Source organism: Dermochelys coriacea, chromosome 21 (assembly GCF_009764565.3).
Source record: "Dermochelys coriacea isolate rDerCor1 chromosome 21, rDerCor1.pri.v4, whole genome shotgun sequence".
Lineage (NCBI taxonomy): Eukaryota > Metazoa > Chordata > Testudines > Dermochelyidae > Dermochelys > Dermochelys coriacea.
In genome coordinates, this window is record NC_050088.1 from 18756067 (window position 1) to 18779214 (window position 23148).

A 23148-nucleotide genomic window follows, 5' to 3' on the forward strand; every position below is an offset into this window, starting at 1 on the left:
CACACCCAAACTTAATTGCTAAAACAGTGATGGATTTTCATATTAACCAGTCTGTATCCCTTCTGGTTTTCTTCCTCAAAACTCACACCACTCCCAGAGGACGCATATTTTCACACACTGAATGTGAGAAGGGCACTCTGTTTCTGTCCAGAGAGAACTATGCCCTTCTGAAATAGCACTAGGCTAATTTAGCATATGGGAAGAGGTACAAGGGACAGGTTGTTTTTTCTCGCAGATTATCCAAGTGGATCACCTTGTCCATTTGTTTCTGTTACTCTTGGACTAAGGTTCTCTTGCCACTATGCATTACAGCCATTTGTGTGGCATGTTCAAGCTGGTGCCCAGTAGGGAGTTCTGTAGAGCACTCATTTAAAGTTCAGGTCACATCTTAGCAAGTACTGTTCCTTAATCTTGACCTCATGTTTGGAGGCCGAGACTGGGAAAGTAGTGCTACAACTTCTCTTCAGCTGCAAACTCTTCAGCCTGCCTTGTATCTCTGTGGGTACTGCTCGCTAATCTCCTGCAAATGGGAATGCACAGAGGACCTGGAAGAAGAAACTTATAACAGTTGTTCTTTGAGAGTTATCTTTCTGCATTCACACTTCCTGTCCCCATTCCATTCAGAGTTCTCATCATACTTTGGTATAGAAGAAGAAGCCGAGGTGGTTGGGTACCTTCCTTCTATAGGCTTAGAAGTTGAACATCAGTGTCAGTAAGGGGTGCTTATGCAGATCCAATGGACACTGGGTTGGTAGAAGTTCCATTAGCAGATCATTGGGAGCGTCAAACCCACAAATGTGAATGCATAGAGGCAACTTTCAATGAATGACAGTTACCATAAATAAACTATTTTTTCCTAAAGATCATGGACCAGATCCTCTGCCCTGGTCCTGCTCATTTTTTGCTGTCCAGGTGGTGCAAAAGAGCTAAAATCTAGCCATCTAAGAATTTCCCTGGTAGAGGGAATCCTCAGTTGGTATAAAGTTAGCAGTGCTCCCTCCTACATTGACTGCTCCCCACCCACAGCCTAGGATATTGCTTTCACTTTGACTACACCAGTCTCATTCTGGCACCTGAGACAATCTGGCTCCATGCATAGCCTGAGTCATTTCCAGATTTCCATAAAAATTACCTTCTGGCAAGAACCACACACAACATCCAAAATCCAGTTCAGAATGGAAAGTTGGTGGCAACCTCAAGTTTAAGGAAATGACCTTCTCTGCATAAAATCAGCACTTGTCTGTGAGTTAGACTTTTATCAGAAGAAGAAAGAGAAGAGAGTTTTAACTTTGTTCTGCTCTAGATTTTAGAGGCAGCTGACAAGACACAGGCTCTGGACATGAAGAAGCATTGCCTACATATCATTGTTCACCAATTCATCAAGGTTGGTTGGATCTTCTCTGGGTTTCTGGGAATCTGTTGTCCTCTGTCACTACCACGGCTGAGAGCAGCTTAATCTGGGCCTTCATTTAATTCTTCTTGCTCCACAGGACAACTTGCTATGCTTATAATTGGGCATTGTTACTGACAGGCATACTGTGGACAATACCTGTTTTTTTTTCTTTTTTTATCTAAAAGAACAGCTTTTTGGAGACATGAAGACCTACCAGAACAGAGCAGATATTCAGAATTCCCATCATTTCCTTGTCCTTTTCTTTCTGAAATATTAGCCCTTCTGTGCCACCACCAGTGCTGGGTGACAAGATATGTATGACAAGATATGTTTGACATGTATTGAATGTACAAGCTTCTCTCTCTCTCTGGCAATCATAAATGTGATGCTCAGTTTTCTGGTGAAGGAAGTACTGCCTATGTGGTAGTGGTAATGGTAGTATTACATAATTTCATAAAACATATCATGTTCTAGCTGGATCTTCTGCAGCCTCCATATTTGTGAAACGTAAATATGGATTGTTGTATAAAATAGTAAGAAAATGTCAAAAGACTGAAATTCAAATTCCTGTTAGTTTGTGTCATATGATATGCGGTCCCTTATTGATGGGAATATTGTTATTCAATACATTGTCTGTCCAAACAAAGAACCCCAACCACCGAGAGGCAAAGCAGACGCTGGCCTGAAAGGTGAACGTTTTAGAAAGTTATGAGCAAATGAAAACAGGAGTTAGAATGGAAAACCGCACTAATTCTTCTCTATCTTTGATTCTAGTCTTGCACTGACTTCTCTTCTCCACTGAAGATCTTGTCTCCTTTTTTTTTTTTTTTTAAGGCGAGACCAAATACTATTCAGCATGAGCTTCCACTTCTACTCCTCCCCCTCATTTGTTCCCATCCTGCACCATCTCTCCATACACCCCAGTCTTCAACTCGGGAATATGTCTCCTGCTTTCTTTCTCTAACCCCGCACCCAGCACCTTTGACCTTCTCTTTTTTCAAAGGTAGGTCTCCCTCACTGACCTCATCCTTCCACCTCCCCCTCAACCACTCTGTCTCCAACATACCATCTCCTTTATTGTTAAAAAAACACCCTTGATTCCCTCCTGCACGTCTTCTCCAACTGTTGTCCCATCTGACTCCTTCCTTTTGCTGCTGAAGCACGTGGTTTACTTCTTTTGTCTCATCATCTCCATCTTCATCTTAATCCCCTACAATCTGGCATCTGTACTCCCCCTGGATGCCCTCAACAACGTCAACGATGACCTCTTCCTGGCCAAATCTCAAGACAACTCTGCCTCTCTCCTCCTCCTCAGTCTTGCACCACTATTAACTGAGTTGATCCAGTCCCTCCTCCTAGTGATTCTCCTTTCTTGGCTTTATAGGGCTTGTTTACATGATAACATTGCCCCTTTTTAACTGATGGTGTGAATTTCAATAGATTCAGTTAACCCAATATTGACACTATTCAGTATAAGAGTGGCTTTTTATGCTAATAAACTGAATGGGAAAAGGCTTAGTTCAACCAAAATGAGACACTATTAAACTGGAACAAGAGTGTCCACATAAGGGATTGCACTAATTTAACTCAAACCAATGCAATTTACCCATGTAGACAATGCCTTAGACTTGATGCTCTTCTGGTTCTCATCTTACACCCTCAACCACTCTTTCAGTGGCTACTTTGTGTTCTCTGTCTCCCTTTCAGGGTTTGTCAGAGCTACATTCTTGGCTCCCTCCTCTTCTCGCTCCCTGTCTCTGTACAACTTTATCTGGTTACACAACTTTAGCTGTTGCCTCTCTGGTGAAGATTCACAAATTCATTTCTCCACTCCTGAGCTCTGCCCAGTCCATTATTTCTGATTGCCTCTCTGCCATCCCTTCCTGAATTTCCAGGTGTCAGCAAAATCAGCATGAGTAAAACTGAGCTCCTTTCCTTTCTCCTGAAGCCTTCCCCTCTCCCTCCCTTTACTGTCAAGGTTGCTTTCTCTTTTCTCTTTCTGCTGCAGTATCTCATCCCTCGTATTACTTTGGATTCCTCTTCTCTGTCCCTCCACTCCACTCCAAATCGATGCTATCACTAAATCTTGCTAGTTTGCCTCACAGAATCTTTAAAACCTGCTCATCCTTCTCCGTTCCCACCTTGAAATGCACAGGGTTCCATTCTTCTATTGTCATCTGTCACCTTAACTTCTGCAACAGCATCCTGTCTGGCCTGCCTGACGCCCACATCCATCCAAAATGCCTTCCTTGCCTGCCATTCTGATAGCATCAAGCCCCTCCTCATCCTTTGGCTGGCTTTCCTCTCCATTTCTACAGCAAAGCCAAGCTCCTTGTCTTCTCGTTAAGGCCTTGCACAGCGTGATTCCCTCATGTGCCCACAGATCTTTCTGCTCCCCCTCCTTACTGTACTCAAACTGCCCGATTCACTAAGTCCTTAGTATCCTTTCTCCATTCCCGCCTTCCTGGCTTTCCCCAGGTGGCTTTCTACACACAGAAGACCCTCCCTGACCTGCTCTGCAGGACCTCCAACTTCTCCTCTTTCAGGTCCTTCCGTTAAAACAGACTACTTCCAACAAGTCTGCAAACCCTAGTCCTCCCTACAAAGGAGTGGTCATAGAATAATCAGGGTTGGAAGGGACCTCAGGAGGTCATCTAGTCCAACCTCCTGCTCAAAGCAGGAACAATCCCCAACTAAATCATCCCAGACAGGGCTTTGTCAAGCCTGACCTTAAAAACCTCAAAGGAAGGAGATTCCACCATCTCCCTAGGTAATGCATTCCAGTGCTTCACCCCCTCCTAGTGAAAAAGTTTTTCCTAATTTCCAACCTAAACCTCCCCCACTGCAACTTGAGACCATTACTCCTTGTTCTGTCATCCACTGCCACTGAGAACAGTCTATATCAATCCCCTTTGGAATCCCCTTTCAGGTAGTTGAAAGCAGCTATCAAATCCCCCCTCATTCTTCTCTTCCGCAGGCTAAACAATCCCAGTTCCTTCAGCCTCTCCTCATAAGTCATGTTCTCCACCCCCTAATCATTTTTGTTGCTCTCTGCTGGACGTTTTCCATTTTTTCCACATCCTTCTTGTAGTGTGGGGCCCAAAACTGGACACAGTACTCCAGATGAGGCCTCACCAACGTCAAATAGAAGGGAACGATCATGCCCCTCGATCTGCTGGCAGTGCTCCTACTTATACAGCCCAAAATGCCATTAGCCTTCTTGGCAACAAGGGCACGCTGTTGACTCCTTCTTGTATCCAGCTTCTCGTCCACTGTAGCCCCTAGGTCCTTTTCTGCAGAACTGCTGCCTAACTATTCGGTCCCTAGTCTGTAGCGGTGCATGTTCTTCTTCCTTCTCTGCACTTGTCCTTGTTGAACCTCATCAGATTTCTTTTGGCCGAATCCTCTAATTTGTCTAGGGCCCTCTGTATCCTATCCCTATCCTCCAGCATATCTACCACTCCTCCCAATTTAGTGTCATCTGCAAACTTGCTGAGGGTACAGTCCACGCCATCCTCCAGATCATTATTGAAGATATTGAACAAAACCGGCCCGAGGACCGACCCTTGCGGCATTCCGCTTGATACCAGCTGCCAACTAGACATGGAGCCATTGATCACTACACGTTGAGCCCAACAATCTAACCAACTTTCTATCCATCTTATAGTCCATTCATCCAGCCCATAGTTTTTTCATTTGTTGGCAAGAATACTGTGGGAGACGGTATCAAAAGCTATGCTAAAGTCAAGGAATAAAAGGTCTACTGCTTTCCCCTCATCCACAGAGCCAGTTATCTCATCATAGAAGGCAATTAGATTAGTCAGGCATGACTTACCCTTGGTGAATCCATGCTGACTCTTCCTGATCACTTGCCTCTCCTCTAAGTGCTTCAGAATTGATTCCTTGAGGACCTGCTCCATGATTTTTCCAGGGACTGAGGTGAGGCTGACTGGCCTGAAATTCCCCAGATCCTCCTCCTTCCCTTTTTTAAAGATGGCCACTACATTAGCCTTTTTCCAGTCGTCCGAAACCTCCCCCCAATTGCCATGAGTTTTCAAAGATAATGGCCAATGGCTCTGCAGTCACATCCGCCAACTCCTTTAGCACTCTCGGATGCAGCGCATCTGGCCCCATGGACTTGTGCCCATCCAGCCTTTCTAAATAGTCCTGAACCACTTCTTTCTCCACAGAGGGCTGGTCACCTCCTCCCCTGCTGTGCTGCCCAGTGCAGTAGTCTGGGAGCTGACCTTGTTCGTGAAGACAGAGGCAAAAAAAGCATGTTTCAGAGTAGCAGCCGTGTTAGTCTGTATTCGCAAAAAGAAAAGCAGTACTTGTGGCACCTTAGAGACTAAAAAATTTATTTGAGCATAAGCTTTCGTGAGCTACAGCTCACTTCATCAGATGCCATCATGTGCCAGCAATGCCCCTCTGCCATGTACATTGGTCAAACTGGACAGTCTCTACATAAAAGAATAAATGGACACAAATCAGACGTCAAGAATTATAACATTCAAAAACCAGTCGGAGAACACTTCAGTCTCTCCGGTCACTCAATTACAGACCTGAGAGTGGCTATCCTTCAACAAAAAAACTTCAAAAACAGACTCCAACGAGAGACTGCTGAATTGGAATTAATTTGCAAACTGGATACCATTAACTTAGGCTTGAATAGAGACTGGGAGTGGATGGGTCATTACACAAAGTAAAACTATTTCCCCATGTTATTTCTTCCCCCCACCCCACCCCCCACTGTTCCTCAGACGTTCTTGTTAACTGCTGGAAATGGCCCACCTTGATTATCACCAGAAAAGATTTTCCTCCTTCCCCCCCTCCTTCCTGCTGGTAATAGCTCATCTTAAGTGATCACTCTCCTTACAGTGTGTATGATAAAACCCATTGTTTCATGTTCTCCGTGTGTGTATATAAATCTCCCCACTTTATTTTCCACTGAATGCATCCAATGAGGAATGCATCCGATGAAGTGAGCTGTAGCTCACAAAAGCTTTTGCTCAGATAAATTTGTTAGTTTCTAAGGTGCCATAAGTACTCCTTTTCTTTTTGGAAAAAAAGCATGGAGAACATTAGCTTTTTCCACATCCTCTGTCACTAAGTTGCCTCCCTCTTTCAGTAAGGGGCCCACACTTTCCTTGACTTTCTTCTTGTTGCTAACGTACCTGAAGAAACCCTTCTTGTTATTCTTAACATCTCTTGCTAGCTGCAACTCCAGGTGTGATTTGGCCTTCCTGATTTCACTCCTGCATGCCTGAGCAATATTTTTATACTCCTCCCTGGTCATTTGTCCAAGCTTCCACTTCTTGTAAGCTTCTTTTTTGTGTTTAAGATCAGCAAGGATTTCACTGTTAAGCCAGGCTGGTCGCCTGCCATATTTACTATTCTTTCTACACAATGGGATGGTTTGTCCCTGTAACCTCAATAAGTATTCTTTAAAATACAGCCAGCTCTCCTGGACTCCTTTCCCCCTCATGTTATTCTTCCAGGGGATCCTGCCCATCCGTTCCCTGAGGGAGTCAAAGTCTGCTTTTCTGAAGTCCAGGGGTCACATTTCCTGAAAAAGAACTCATGGAGCTAACAAGCATGCTATTCTTCAGTACAATTCTTGCTGCTTGTTACCTCATCCCTTGGTCCCCTTACAGACTTTGTAATAACATCCCAAGAGTCATTGGCCAGGGAGTGTAGCCTAATGGGAGGGCACTCACTGGGGAGGTGACCCATGCTCTAGTGATTCTTTAGTTGTTTATCCAGAGTGGAATAGCTTTATCAGGGGAGGCTGAGGAAGGCACACATCAATATGTCCCATAGCCCAGTAGTTAGAGCCTGCACCTGAGAGGTGGGAGATGCTTGTTCAAATCCTTTCTCCCCTTCTGCCTGAAGGGGGCACTGACCCTGGATTTTGCACATCCAAGGTGTAGAATCAAATGAAATAAAAATCTGAAATGAAAATCCACATGTTCCATAGAATCTCTATGGATAGTAATTCCATGCTCTAATAAGAATATAACAGAAGGGATCTATTATCAACCACCTGACCAGGACAGTGACAATGACGATGAAATGCTAAGGGAGATTAGAGAGACTATCAAAATAAAGAACTCATTAATAGTGGGGGATTTCAATTATCCCCATATTGACAGGGTACATGTCACCTCAGGACGAACTGCAGAGACAAAATTTCTCAATACTTTAAATGACTGCTTCTTGGAGCAGCTGATATAGGAACCCACAAGGGGAGAGGCAATTCTTGATTTAGTCCTGAGTAGATCGCAGGATCTGGTCCAAGAGGTAACTATCACAGGACCACTTGGAAATAGTGACCATAATATAAAAACATTTAACATTCCTGTGGTGGGAAGAACACCTCAACAGCCCAATGCTGTGGCATTTAATTTCAGAAAGGGGAACTATGCAAAAATGAGGAGGTTAGTTAAACAGAAATTAAAAGGTACAGTGACTAGAGTGAAATCCCTGCAAGCTGCATGGACACTTTTCAAAAACACCGTCATAGGGGCTCAACTTAAATGTATACCCCAAATTAAAAAACACAGTAAAAGAGCCACTGTGGCTTAACAACCATGTAAAAGAAGCAGTGAGAGATAAAAAGGCATCTTTTAAAAAGTGGAAGTCAAATCCTAGTGAGGTAAATAGAAAGGAGCATAAACACTGCCAAATTAAGTGTAAAAATGTCATAAGAAAAGCCAAAAAGGAGTTTTTGAAGAACAGTTAGCCAAAAACTCAAAAGGTGGTAAAAAAATGTTTTTTAAGTGCATCAGAAGCAGGAAGCCTGCTAACAACCAGTGGGGGCCCGGACGATCGAGTTAAAAAAGGAGCACTTAAAGACGATAAAGTAATTGTAGAGAGACTAAATGAATTCTTTGCTTCAGTATTCACGGCTGAGGATGTTAGGGAGATTCCCAAACCTGAGCTGTCCTTTGTAGGTGACAAATCTGAGGAATTGTCACAGATTGAAGTGTCATTAGAGGAGGTTTTGGACTCAATTGATAAACTTAACAGTAACAAGTCACTGGGACCAGATGGCATTCACCCAAGAGTTCTGAAAGAACTCAAAATTGAAATTACCGTACTATTAACTATGGTTTGTAACCTGTCCTTTAAATCAGCTTCAGACAGCTAATGTAATGCCAATATTTAAAAAAGGGCTCTAGAGGTGATCACGGCAATTACAGACCAGTAAGTCTAATGTTAGTACCGAGCAAATTAGTTGAAACAAAAGGAAAGAATAAAATTGTCAGGCACATAGAAGAACATAAATTGTTGTGCAAAAGTCAACATGGTTTCTGTAAAGGGAAATAATATCTTATTAATCTATTAGTGTTCTTTGAAGGGGTCAACAAACGTGGACAAGGGGGATCCAGTGGACATAGTATACTTAGATTTCCAGAAAGCCTTTGACAAGGTCCCTCACCAAAGGCCCTTCCGTAAATTAAGTTGTCATGGGATAAGAGGGAAGATCCTTTCATGGATTGAGAATTGGTTAAAAGACAGGGAACAAAGGGTAGGACTAAATGGTATATTTTCAGAATGGAGAGGGGTAACTAGTGGTGTTCCCCAAAGGGTCAGTCCTAGGACCAATCCTATTCAATTTATTCATAAATAATCTGGAGAAGGGGGTAAACTTTGCCATGAGATGGCAAAGTTTGCAGATGATACTAAACTGCTCAAGATAGTTAAGACCAAAGCAGACTGTGAAGAACTTCAAAAAGATCTCACAAAAGTAAGTGATTGGGCAACAAAATGGCAAATGAAATTTAATGTGGATAAATGTAAAGTAATGCACATTGGAAAAAATAATCCCAACTATACATATGATGGGGGCTAATTTAGCTACAGCTAATTGGGAGAAAGATCTTGGCGTCATCGTGGATAGTTCTCTGAAGATGTCCACACAGTGTGCAGCGACAGTCAAAAAAGCAAACAGGTTGTTAGGAATCATTAAAAAAGGGATCGAGAATAAGATGGAGAATATTTTATTGCCCTTATATAAATCCATGGTGTGCCCACATCTTGAATACTGCATACAGATGTGGTCTCCTCATCTCAAAAAAGATATACTGTCATTAGAAAAGGTTAGGAGAAGGGCAACTAAAATGATTAGGGGTTTGGAATGGGTCCCATATGAGGAAAGATTAAAGAGGCTAGGACTCTTTAGCCTGGAAAAGAGGCGACTAAGGCGGGATATGATAGAGATATATAAAATCATGAGTGGTGTGGAGAAATTGAATAAGGAAAAGTTATTTACTTGTTCCCATAATATAAGAACTAGGAGCCAACAAATGAAATTAATGGGTAGCAGGTTTAAAACAAAAAGGAAGTTCTTCTTCACTCAGCGCACAGTCAATCTGTGGAACTCTTTGCCTGAGGAGGTTGTGAAGGCTAGGACTTTAACAGGGTTTAAAAGAGAACTAGATAAATTCATGGAGGTTAAGTCCATTAATGGCTATTAGCCAGGATGGATAAGGAATGGTGTCCCTAGCCTCTGTTTGTCAGAGGGTGGAGATGGATGGCAGGAGAGAGATCACTAGATCATTACCTGTTAGGTTCACTCCCTTTGGGGATCTGGCATTGGCCACTGTCGGTAGACAGGATACTGGGCTGCATGGACCTTTGGTCTGACCCAGTATGGCCATTATTATGTTCTTATGTTGAGCATGCTAGCCACTGAGCTAAAAGTTACAAGGTGGGCCCCTCTTCCTGTGTTTCTTGCAAAAAACAGCGTAGGTACCTGAGTCCAGAAGAAGATTCCTGGCTGTGAATCATTAGTACAGATAGGCACCTCCCTGCAGCATGGATTTAAGTGCCTAACTTTGTAAGGGGGCGGGGCTTAGGACACACCCTTCTCCTCATGATCTCCCATTGGCTAATTGAAGCAGCTCCTGGCTCACCATGCTGGCTTTTGTGGATCCTGCTCTTAGGCACCTAGATCTCCGTATGTCTCTCATTGGGAGCCTGGGCATCTGATTCAGGCTCTGTGAATCCCTGTGATTTTCTAGGTGCCCAAAAGTTAGGCAAGGCAATGCTCCGCATCACAATGCCTAACTTCTAATTCCACTCAGATACTGCATCTTGCTATTGCCTTAGCCAAACTCTTTGTCTGAGGGAAGAGTTGTGGGAATGCAGGTTTTTCAGCTAGGATAGTATGGATGCTATGCTTGATAACACTAGATAGAAAGGCCTGATTTTCCGTACATAGATAAGCATTAAACATATACATATTTTATCCATATACAAACAAGCATGAGCTTACACACTCCTCCCCGCAAGTTTGACTTGCCTGTGGCTAGGTAAGCATACTTCAGCTACATACCACATACAAATTGCAGGGCTCATGTCTCATGCAGGGCTCACAACCTGAGGTCAGGTCAGAATTGAAAACCTGCTTCCGCTATGACCATAAGCGGTACAACCTGTACTGGTCAATGCCAAGTGCTGGGTGGTGGTTAATTAACCAAGAAACCTCAGGAAGAGCCAATGGCTTCGGGCTGATGAGCGCCTGAGGAGAATAGTGGAACCCTTGATGGAGGAAATGCCATCAAAAGGCAGATGAGCAAATTCACTCAGTGTTTTTGCCAATGATATCCACACAGGACAGATTGGGCCCTTCAGCAGTGTCTGATAACCAATCTAGGAGTGGAGCCCTGAAAGCCAGGCAGATGGAAGATCTCTTCTGCACTGGCAGCTCCTGCAGCATAGCTGAGTCCAAATGTATCGACTCCCGTCCTTCCTTGGTTCAAACCAGTGAAGTCAAGAGGGGGACGCTGACACATGGGCAAAACAGTGCCTCCATATCAACTACCCAGGCTATTGCAGTCACATCACACGGAGAGAACACTCCATCCTTGCTGGCAACCTGGACACAACAGTTGTCAGTTATGGGTAAAAAGCTCTATCTTGATTGGCATAAAGGGCTCTAAGGGTCACTAACACGGCTGCTACTCTGAAACCTGTCATTATGCAAGGCACTAAATTTAGCCGTATGGAGTGGAAATCTATCAACTTAATGAAAAAACTCATAAATTTGTTAGTCTCTAAGGTGCCACAAGTACTCCTTTTCTTTTTGCGAATACAGACTAACACGGCTGCTACTCTTTTCCTCCTTGGTGACTTTAATGCAAGAGTCGGTGCAGACAGCTACTCATGGCCAGATTGCCTGGGACATTTTGGCATTGGCTAGATGAATGAGAATGGCCAACAAGTTATTGAATTCTGCGCCCAAAACCAAATGTGCATTTCCAATTCATATTTTACAGGAAAAGATTGCCACAAAGTATCATGGCGACATCCATGATCAGGCCACTGGCACCATTTAGACTTTGTTATCGTCAGGAGGAAAGACCTACCCTTAGTGGAAAACACTCACACGTTCCACAGTGCTGATTGTGACGTGGATCACTCCTTGATTATTAGCAAAGTGAAGATTACAGCCAAGAAACTACGTAGAGCAAAACCTAGGAGCAAGCCCAAAATCAATGCTATTAACACCAAAAACCAGAGGAAATGCCAGGAGTTTGTGAAGGCTTTTGAACTTAGCATGCGTGGGAAGTCATTAGCAGAGAATGCAGAGGAATTTGGGCAAGATTTAAGAACAACAATCCATGAAACAGCTTGAGCTACATTTGGGGGGAAGAGACCATCAAAAAAGTACTGGTTTGAAGAAAATGAAGTGGAACTATTACCTCTCATCAACATTAAGAACACAGCCTATCTGGAACAGAACAAGAAGCCAACAGAGAGCACCAAAGTGAGACTTCAACATGCAAAAACTGAGGTGCAGTGAGCAAGCAGACACTGTGCAAATCATTACTGGATCAAGATCTGTGAAGAGATACAGACAGCCTCAGGCACAGGAAACCTCAAAGTCATGTATGACAGCTTGAAGAAAGTTCTAGGTTCCACTGTCAACAAGGTTGCCCCTCTCAAATTGCACAGCGGCGAAATCATTACAGAAAAAGCAAGCACTTGTGTTGTTGGGTTCTACACTATTCAGAGCTATATGCACAAGAAAAGAAAAGCAGTACTTGTGGCACCTTAGAGACTAACAAATTTATTAGAGCATAAGCTTTCGTGAGCTACAGCTCTCTTCATCGGATGCATCCGATGAAGTGAGCTGTAGCTCACGAAAGCTTATGCTCTAATAAATTTGTTAGTCTCTAAGGTGCCACAAGTACTGCTTTTCTTTTTGCGAATACAGACTAACACGGCTGCTACTCTGAAACATGCACAAGAAAGAAACATTACCAGCAAATCACTGGACCAAATACCAACTCTACAGGTCATGCCAGAGCTAGATGTGGAGCCCACTGTAGAAGAACTAAGCAAGGCCATTGATTTGCTATCAAGTGGCAAGGCTCCTGGAAAAGATGGCATCCCAGCGGAAATCCTCAAGTATGGGAAAGACAGCCTATTGCTATATCTTCATCAGCTGCTACTTAAATGCTGAAAAAAGGGTGAGGTACCACAAGAGATGCGCGACACAAAAATCATCACTTTATTTTTGTACAAAGGCGAAAAGGATGGTGCAACAACTACAAAGGTATCTCGCTACTAAGTGTAGCAGGAAAAGCTTTCACAAAAGTCATCTTAGTGTGCCTACAACAGCTGGCGAATTGTGTCTACCCTGAATCACAGTGTGGATTCAGGGCTGGAAGATCAACTATAGACATGATATTTTCTTTGCGACAACTCCAAGAAAAGTGCAGAGAGCAAAACCGACCATTGTACATCACCTTTGTGGACCTAACCAAAGCATTCAACACAGTCAGCAGAGTAGGTCTATTTGCAATTCTAGAAAAGATAGGATGCCCACCTGTTAAGTCTTATACGTTCATTCCACAACAACATGAGAGCAGCTGTCCAGTTTGAAGGGTCCACTTTGGACAATTTTGAGATGAAAAGCGGAGTGAAGCAAGGATGCATTCTTGCCCCTACACTCTTTGGAATCTTCTTCTCGGTACTCTTAAACGGCGTGTTTAAGGACATGAAAGGTGGAGTGTATCTCCACACAAGATCAGATGGCAAACTCTTCAACCTGTCCTGACTTGTCGAAGACCAAAGTCAAAAAGGTGCTAATCAAGGAACTTCTATTCACTGATGATGATGCCCTCGTAGCCCACAGTGAAGATCTACTACAAGAATTCATGGACCTCCTTTCAAGTGCCTGTCAGGCATTTGCTCTCACTATCAGCATCAAGAAAACAGTTGTATTAGGACAGGGGTTCCACAAGATCCTTCAGGTTTCAGAGTAGCAGCCGTGTTAGTCTGTATTCGCAAAAAGAAAAGGAGTACCGGTGGCACCTTAGAGACTAACAAATTTATTAGAGCATAAGCTTTCGTGAGCTACAGCTCACTTCATCAGATGCATTTGGTGGAAAAAACAGAGGAGAGATTTATATACACACACACACAGAGAACATGAAACAATGGGTTTATCATACACACTGTAAGGAGAGTGATCACTTAAGATAAGCCATCACCAGCAGCAGGGGGGGAAAGGAGGAAAACCTTTCATGGTGACAAGCAAGGTAGGCTAATTCCAGCAGTTAACAAGAATATCAGAGGAACAGTGGGGGGTGGGGTGGGAGGGAGAAATACCATGGGGAAATAGTTTTACTTTGTGTAATGACTCATCCATTCCCAGTCTCTATTCAAGCCTAAGTTAATTGTATCCAGTTTGCAAATTAATTCCAATTCAGCAGTCTCTCGTTGGAGTCTGTTTTTGAAGCTTTTTTGTTGAAGTATAGCCACTCTAAGGTCTGTGATCGAGTGACCAGAGAGATTGAAGTGTTCTCCAACTGGTTTTTGAATGTTATAACTCTTGACGTCTGATTTATGTCCATTCATTCTTTTACGTAGAGACTGTCCAGTTTGGCCAATGTACATGGCAGAGGGGCATTGCTGGCACATGATGGCATATATCACATTGGTAGATGCGCAGGTGAACGAGCCTCTGATAGTGTGGCTGATGTGATTAGGCCCTATGATGGTATCCCCTGAATAGATATGTGGACAGAGTTGGTAACGGGCTTTGTTGCAAGGATAGGTTCCTGGGTTAGTGGTTCTGTTGTGTGGTGTGTGGTTGCTGGTGAGTATTTGCTTCAGATTAGGGGGCTGTCTGTAAGCAAGGACTGGTCTGTCTCCCAAGATCTGTGAGAGTGATGGCTCGTCCTTCAGGATAGGTTGTAGATTGTAGGTTGTAAAACCAGGAGAGGTTTTAGTTGGGGGCTGAAGGTGATGGCTAGTGGCGTTCTGTTGTTTTCTTTGTTGAGCCTGTCCTGTAGTAGGTGACTTCTGGGTACTCTTCTGGCTCTGTCAATCTGTTTCTTCACTTCAGCAGGTGGGTATTGTAGTTGTAGGAATGCATGATAGAGATCTTGTAGGTGTTTGTCTCTGTCTGAGGGGTTGGAGCAAATGCGGTTATATCGTAGCGCTTGGCTGTAGACAATGGATCGAGTGGTATGATCTGGATGAAAGCTAGAGGCATGTAGGTAGGAATAGCGGTCAGTAGGTTTCCGATATAGGGTGGTGTTTATGTGACCGTCGCGTATTAGCACCGTAGTGTCCAGGAAGTGGATCTCTTGTGTGGACTGGTCCAGGCTGAGGTTGATGGTGGGATGGAAATTGTTGAAATCATGGTGGAATTCCTCAAGAGCTTCTTTTCCATGGGTCCAGATGATGAAGATGTCATCAATGTAGCGCAAGTAGAGTAGGGGCATTAGGGGACGAGAACTGAGGAAGCGTTGTTCTAAGTCAGCCATAAAAATGTTGGCATACTGTGGGGCCATGCGGGTACCCATCGCAGTGCCGCTGATTTGAAGGTATACATTGTCACCAAATGTGAAATAGTTATGGGTCAGGACAAAGTCACAAAGTTCTGCCACCAGGTTAGCCGTGACAGTATCGAGGATACTGTTCCTGACGGCTCGTAGTCCATCTTTGTGTGGAATGTTGGTGTAGAGGGCTTCTACATCCATAGTGGCTAGGATGGTGTTTTTAGGAAGATCACCAATGGACTGTAGTTTCCTCAGGAAATCGGTGGTGTCTCGAAGATAGCTGGGAGTGCTGGTAATGAAGGGCCTGAGGAGGGAGTCTACATAACCAGACAATCCTGCTGTCAGGGTGCCAATGCCTGAGATGATGGGGCGTCCAGGATTTCCAGGTTTATGGATCTTGGGTAACAGATAGAATACCCCAGGTCGGGGCTCCAGGGGTGTGTCTGTGCGGATTTGTTCTTGTGCTTTTTCAGGGAGTTTCTTGAGCAAATGCTGTAGTTTCTTTTGGTAACTCTCAGTGGGATCAGAGGGTAATGGCTTGTAGAAAGTGGTGTTGGAGAGCTGCCTAGTAGCCTCTTGTTCATACTCCGACCTATTCATGATGACGACAGCACCTCCTTTGTCAGCCTTTTTGATTATGATGTCAGAGTTGTTTCTGAGGCTGTGGATGGCACTGTGTTCTGCATGGCTGAGGTTATGGGGTAAGCGATGCTGCTTTTCCACAATTTCAGCTCGTGCACGTCGGCGGAAGCACTCTATGTAGAAATCCAGGCTGCTGTTTCGACCTTCAGGAGGAGTCCACCCAGAATCCTTCTTTTTGTAGTGTTGGCAGGAAGGTCTCTGTGGGTTAATATGTTGGTCAGAGGTGTGTTGGAAATATTCCTTGAGTCTGAGACGTCGAAAATAGGATTCTAGGTCACCACAGAACTGTATCATGTTCGTGGGGGTGGAGGGGCAAAAGGAGAGGCCCCGAGATAGGACAGATTCTTCTGCTGGGCTAAGAGTATAGTTGGATAGATTAACAATATTGCTGGGTGGGTTACGGGAACCATTGTTGTGGCCCCTTGTGGCATATAGTAGTTTAGATAGCTTAGTGTCCTTTTTCTTTTGTAGAGCAGCATCGCTTACCCCATAACCTCAGCCATGCAGAACACAGTGCCATCCACAGCCTCAGAAACAACTCTGACATCATAATCAAAAAGGCTGACAAAGGAGGTGCTGTCGTCATCATGAATAGGTCGGAGTATGAACAAGAGGCTACTAGGCAGCTCTCCAACACCACTTTCTACAAGCCATTACCCTCTGATCCCACTGAGAGTTACCAAAAGAAACTACAGCATTTGCTCAAGAAACTCCCTGAAAAAGCACAAGAACAAATCCGCACAGACACACCCCTGGAGCCCCGACCTGGGGTATTCTATCTGCTACCCAAGATCCATAAACCTGGAAATCCTGGACGCCCCATCATCTCAGGCATTGGCACCCTGACAGCAGGATTGTCTGGTTATGTAGACTCCCTCCTCAGGCCCTTCGTTACCAGCACTCCCAGCTATCTTCGAGACACCACCGATTTCCTGAGGAAACTACAGTCCATTGGTGATCTTCCTAAAAACACCATCCTAGCCACTATGGATGTAGAAGCCCTCTACACCAACATTCCACACAAAGATGGACTACGAGCCGTCAGGAACAGTATCCTCGATACTGTCACGGCTAACCTGGTGGCAGAACTTTGTGACTTTGTCCTGACCCATAACTATTTCACATTTGGTGACAATGTATACCTTCAAATCAGCGGCACTGCGATGGGTACCCGCATGGCCCCACAGTATGCCAACATTTTTATGGCTGACTTAGAACAACGCTTCCTCAGCTCTCGTCCCCTAATGCCCCTACTCTACTTGCGCTACATTGATGACATCTTCATCATCTGGACCCATGGAAAAGAAGCTCTTGAGGAATTCCACCATGATTTCAACAATTTCCATCCCACCATCAACCTCAGCCTGGACCAGTCCACACAAGAGATCCACTTCCTGGACACTACGGTGCTAATAAGCAATGGTCACATAACCACCACCCTATATCGGAAACCTACTGACCGCTATTCCTACCTACATGCCTCTAGCTTTCATCCAGATCATACCACTCGATCCATTGTCTACAGCCAAGCGCTACAATATAACCGCATTTGCTCCAACCCCTCAGACAGAGACAAACACCTACAAGATCTCTATCATGCATTCCTACAACTACAATACCCACCTGCTGAAGTGAAGAAACAGATTGACAGAGCCAGAAGAGTACCCAGAAGTCACCTACTACAGGACAGGCTCAACAAAGAAAACAACAGAACGCCACTAGCCATCACCTTCAGCCCCCAACTAAAACCTCTCCAACGCATCATCAAGGATCTACAACCTATCCTGAAGGACGAGCCATCACTCTCACAGATCTTGGGAGACAGACCAGTCCTTGCTTACAGACAGCCCCCTAATCTGAAGCAAATACTCACCAGCAACCACACACCGCACAACAGAACCACTAACCCAGGAACCTATCCTTGCAACAAAGCCCGTTGCCAACTCTGTCCACATATCTATTCAGGGGATACCATCATAGGGCCTAATCACATCAGCCACACTATCAGAGGCTCGTTCACCTGCGCATCTACCAATGTGATATATGCCATCATGTGCCAGCAATGCCCCTCTGCCATGTACATTGGCCAAACTGGACAGTCTCTACGTAAAAGAATGAATGGACACAAATCAGACGTCAAGAATTATAATATTCAAAAACCAGTTGGAGAACACTTCAATCTCTCTGGTCACTCGATCACAGACCTAAGAGTGGCTATACTTCAACAAAAAAGCTTCAAAAACAGACTCCAACGAGAGACTGCTGAATTGGAATTAATTTGCAAACTGGATACAATTAACTTAGGCTTGAATAGAGACTGGGAATGGATGAGTCATTACACAAAGTAAAACTATTTCCCCATGGTATTTCTCCCTCCCACCCCACCCCCCACTGTTCCTCTGATATTCTTGTTAACTGCTGGAATTAGCCTACCTTGCTTGTCACCATGAAAGGTTTTCCTCCTTTCCCCCCCCCTGCTGCTAGTGATGGCTTATCTTAAGTGATCACTCTCCTTACAGTGTGTATGATAAACCCATTGTTTCATGTTCTCTGTGTGTGTGTGTATATAAATCTCTCCTCTGTTTTTTCCACCAAATGCATCCGATGAAGTGAGCTGTAGCTCACGAAAGCTTATGCTCTAATAAATTTGTTAGTCTCTAAGGTGCCACCGGTACTCCTTTTCTTTTTACAAGATCCTTCAATTACCTTAAATGCAAATCAGCTAGAAGTAGACCAAAAGTTCAGCTATTTAGGTTCTACAGTGACCACCAACCTCTCACTGGATGAAGAACTAAATGTTCACATTGGAAAGGCAGCCATCACCTTTAGCAGACTAAGTAAAATAGCATGAAACAACATCAAGACCAAAATGTTAATGTACTAAGCCTGCATCCTCAGCACACTCATGTATGGTGGGGAAACATAGACAACTTATGCTCATCAGGAGAAAAGGTTAAACAGTTTCCACCTACACTGTTTACACCGCATACTCAACACCAAATGGCAAGATAAAGTCTCCAATGCAGGCTCTTCAAAGGACAAAATTACCAAGTGTAACAGCCCTGCTCAAGCAAAGACGATTGTGCTAGTTGGGCCATCTGAGTATGTTGGAAAACGGACGCATACCCAAGGACATGCTATACGGGGAGCTGTTGGAGGGAACAAGAACAAGAGGATGTCCCAAGCTTCGCTATAAAGACACATGCAAGCAAAATATTAAGGAGTTTGGAATTGATCCTGACCAATGAGAAGTCTTGGCAAGTGATGGTAACACATGGCTCCATTGTCTCCATCAGGGTATCAAAGTCCATGACAGAAGCTGGCTCCTACAGCTTGAAGAGAAAAGAGCCCGTAGGAAGCAAGCAGTTCCCAACCAAGCTACAAATGTTTTCAATAACTGCCAAAGATTATGCAAATGTCAGATTGGACTATTCAGTGACATGAGACATTGCAAACCATGTACATCATAGGCTGCAATTCCCACCATCTCTCGCAGACAAAAAATTGCCAACATGTGTAATCTAGCATATTTATCTGGCTCCTGTCATGTTAGTATCTGAGCTCCTAACAGTCTTTACTGTATTTATCTTCACAACTTTCCCAAGGTAAGGAAGCACTGTAAACTCCAGTTCATAGATGGGAAACAAGGGCACAGAGAGCTAGATCCACAAAGGGAATTAAGCGTGTAACTCCCACTACAGATGGCAACATCCAACTTTTAGGTACCAGTGAGATCATCAGCCCCGACTCAGCTACTTCCTAACACTGAAGGCATTTAAATTTCTGCCAGAAGGCATGCACAAAACCACTGAAATCACCAAGCTGCTCAGAACACTCTCTCACTCTTAAACCCTGGTGGATTCACAAATGAGGCATTCTCCAATCTGGTAGGCAGGCTCTGAGCATGTCTAAGCTGCACAAAGGACATTTGTAACTCTGTGGGCATGTACCCAATGCCCAGAGTTGGGAGTTGTCAGGGTTCCTTCCCAACTCTGAACTCTAGGGTACAGATGTGGGGACCCACATGAAAGACCCTCTAAGCTTATTTTTACCAACTTAAGTTCAAAACTTTCCCAAGGCACAATTTCCACCTTGTCCTTGAACCGTATGCTGCCACCACCAAGTGATTTTGACAAAGAGCAGGGAAAGGACCACTTGGAGTCCTATTCCCCCAAGCCCTACACCCCCTTTCCTGGGGAAGGCTTGATAATAATATCCTCACCAACTAGGTACAGGTGAACACAGACCCAAACCCTTGGATCTTAAAAACAATGAAAAATCAATCAGGTTCTTAGAAGAAGAATTTTATTTAAAGAAAAGGTAAAAGAATCACCTCTGTAAAATCAGGATGGTAAATACTTTACAAGGTAATCAGATTGAAAACGTAGAGAATCCCTCTAGGCAAAACCTTAAGCTACAAAAAGACACAAAAACAGGAATACACATTTCCTCCAGCACAGCGAATTTCACAAGCTAAAACAAAGAAAACCTAACGCATTTTCTAGCTAGATTACTTACTAACTTTTTCAGGAGTTGGAGGGCTTGCATCCTTGATCTGTTCCCGGCAAAGGTATCACACAGACAGACAAAAGCCTTTCACCCCCCGAGATTTGAAAATATCTTGTCCCCTCATTGGTCATTTTGGGTCAGGTGCCAACCAGGTTACCTGAGCTTCTTAACCCTTTACAGGTAAAAGGACTTTGCCTCTGGCCAGGAGGGATTTTATAGCACTGTATACAGAAAGGTGCTTATCTTCCCTTTATATTTATGACAGGAGCACTCAGTTGGGATAGAGAAGACTTGTTTTCAAATCCTTGCGCTGCCTGATTTTGATCAGGGACTTGAATCCAGGCCCCACACATGCAAGGGGCATGTCGTAATCATTCAGGTATTGCCTGCTCTTGGATGGGGCTTGCTTAGTTCCTCCTGTTAAAGCTGTTCCACTTTGTATTAAATAATTAACTATTTGTTGGAGCAGAGAGAGCAGGGAAGAGCTTGACTGTAGCTTAGTGGCTAAGGCACTGACCTGGGACAAGTCCCTGTTGCAATGTATATTTCATTATTTATATTTATTCCAATGGGAGAGGCTGTAGCACAATCATCCCAGAATAACCTCACCTGGCATATGGAAAAATCAAGATCACAAACCTGTTCTGAATCAGGCATAAGGGCAGTTTGAAAACTGGTCTCCTGCATCAGGGCTGAGTGACACAGCCAGTGGGCAGCTATGGTTAGTTTCTCTTGCTCCTTTTTCCTGAGAAGGGGTTGGCCTAGCTAAGACACCTGGCTGCAAGAGAGGGTTCACAGCTTAGAGTCCCAAATGCAGCTCGGCACCCCCCTCAAGCCCAGAGCTAGGCATTTAACTGCCTCGGCTTTTTCTGCTGACTAGCTTAGCAAGGCTCTTAACAAGGCATTGTATAGTGAGCCTGGGCACCTGACTCAAGACTTAGGCACACTGCCTCCCAGTAGAATCCTTAATGTCTCTTTGTCAATCTATCCCTGAGAGACTAAGGACCAGATATTTAAAGGTATTTAGGTGCCCAAGGTGCAGATAGACATTGAATGGGATTTTCGGATGTGCCTGAGCATGTTACGCGTCTAGCTCCCATTGAAGTGAATGGCACCAAATCTATTTAGGTGCTTTTGAAAATGCCATTGGCAGAAATTTAGGCAGCTAGGGAATTTTACTAGCAAAAACTTAGGTAGCTATGGACTTTGGCTAGCAGCTGAGTAGAGGGTTAAGAAACTCAATGGAACTCGCATTTTGTATTTAAGCCCCTAGAATGGCAGTGATGCACCAAAGTCCCTTTGTGGATCTCTAGATCTAGATGCCTACCTGCATCTTTAGGTATGTAAATGTCTTTGGAAATCTGGCCCTGAGGGACTTACCCACAGTCACATATTGATCTGTAGCCAAACAGGGAGCTGAATGTGAGTCTGGCACCCTAACACTTGGGCTGTCCCTTCTGTCCACTAAGTGCACCTCGCTTGCACGCCTACCTAGGTACTGTCAGGCCCAAAATAAAGGGGAGGTTGTTTGTTTCTATCATCTTTGTATTCTCTCCAAAAAACTGAACTACATCAGGGAAAAACAAAAGACAAAAATGACACAATTGACCACTACATACAAGTAATATTTAAAATGTACAATCTCTGAAAAGAATACAGAAATATTGAAGAAAAGGAATCTCTAAGGTGCCACAAGTATTTCTTTTCTTTTTGTGAATACAGACTAACACGGCTGCTACTAGGAAACCTAGAAATATTGAAGAATCTGCAAAGATGTAATCTATGCTAGAATTAACCTAATGGATTCAGCATTCCATATTCTGCATTTCCATTTGGAAATAAGATTATACAGATAGGCTTTGGCAATCATAGAGTGTCCGGCTGCATTTACTGCTGTGCAAATTGTCTTATTTTAATACAGTGTCATGGTCTTGACTAGAGCCCTGCACAGATACAAAATTTCCACCTGCATCCGATGCACGATCTGTGAACATAGTCCGTGGATATAAAGCGGATATAAAGCAGATATCCGCAGATTTGCAGGGCTCTAGTCTTAACTTCCTTGTGGTAGACCTGATCAGTAACAACTTGAAACTAATGTTGAGTGCAATGTTGCACTGTGGCCAGAAAAATGAACAAAATGCAACATTTCAGAAAATGTTTGAGGCTTTGACATTTTGTTAAATTTCTGTTGTTGCTAATTTTTTTCTTTTAACTCTGGTTTTGTAAATTAAAAACTGTGATTCTAGGGACAGGCTCATTAAATTATCATTGAAAGACTGAGTGCTAGGGTAGGAGAATACCTGCAGCTTTCAAGAAATCCAAATGCTGTAATGTTTATGTTGTGTTTTGGAGATTTTGGTATGTAACTTTTTGCCCAGCACGATATGAACGTGTCGCTATTACAGTCTCCTTCAGCTCTGTTGACTGGTTAAGGTTGCTGTTTCCTATTCAGAACATCAGAGAAGAATATTAACCGGAGAGCTGACTATATTGTTGTAATACTTTGGGCAAGGTTATACATTAGTCTCTCAGTGTGTGTTAGGTTTATACAAATGCCTAATAAAACTCTTTTTTGTTTCTACACTGACATAGTTCTGTATCTTTGCCCTTGGTCTTAATCCTATCTCAATGCAATATGCTATTCAGTGCAGGTGCCTGATTCCCATTAATGTTAATGGAATCTACCTCTCCATCCCCTGCACATTGTCTACTGCCCCTTATTTTAGACATATAACTCTGTGTACTGATTTCTTTCCAGAAGTGGCCTGATTCATCTGCTTCATTTCACTGTTATACTAG

General features: G+C 43.7%; 1 protein-coding gene across 12 annotated transcripts in view; it reads left to right on the plus strand.

Moving 5' to 3' along the window:
• Window positions 1–23148, plus strand: part of LZTR1 (leucine zipper like transcription regulator 1) — a 310867-nt gene that overhangs the window by 262929 nt on the left and 24790 nt on the right. For 7 of the 12 annotated variants that reach the window (XM_043500716.1, XM_038379621.2, XM_043500715.1 and 4 more), the window contains one exon: window positions 1304–1384. The exons of 3 other annotated variants lie outside the window; for them this stretch is intronic. In XM_043500716.1, coding sequence (XP_043356651.1) covers window positions 1304–1384 — 81 coding nt within the window. Of the gene's footprint in view, window positions 1–1303; window positions 1385–1490; window positions 4008–23148 lie in introns of those variants that run through there. 2 more of the 12 variants (XM_038379619.2, XM_043500718.1) reach the window with 2 other exon arrangements.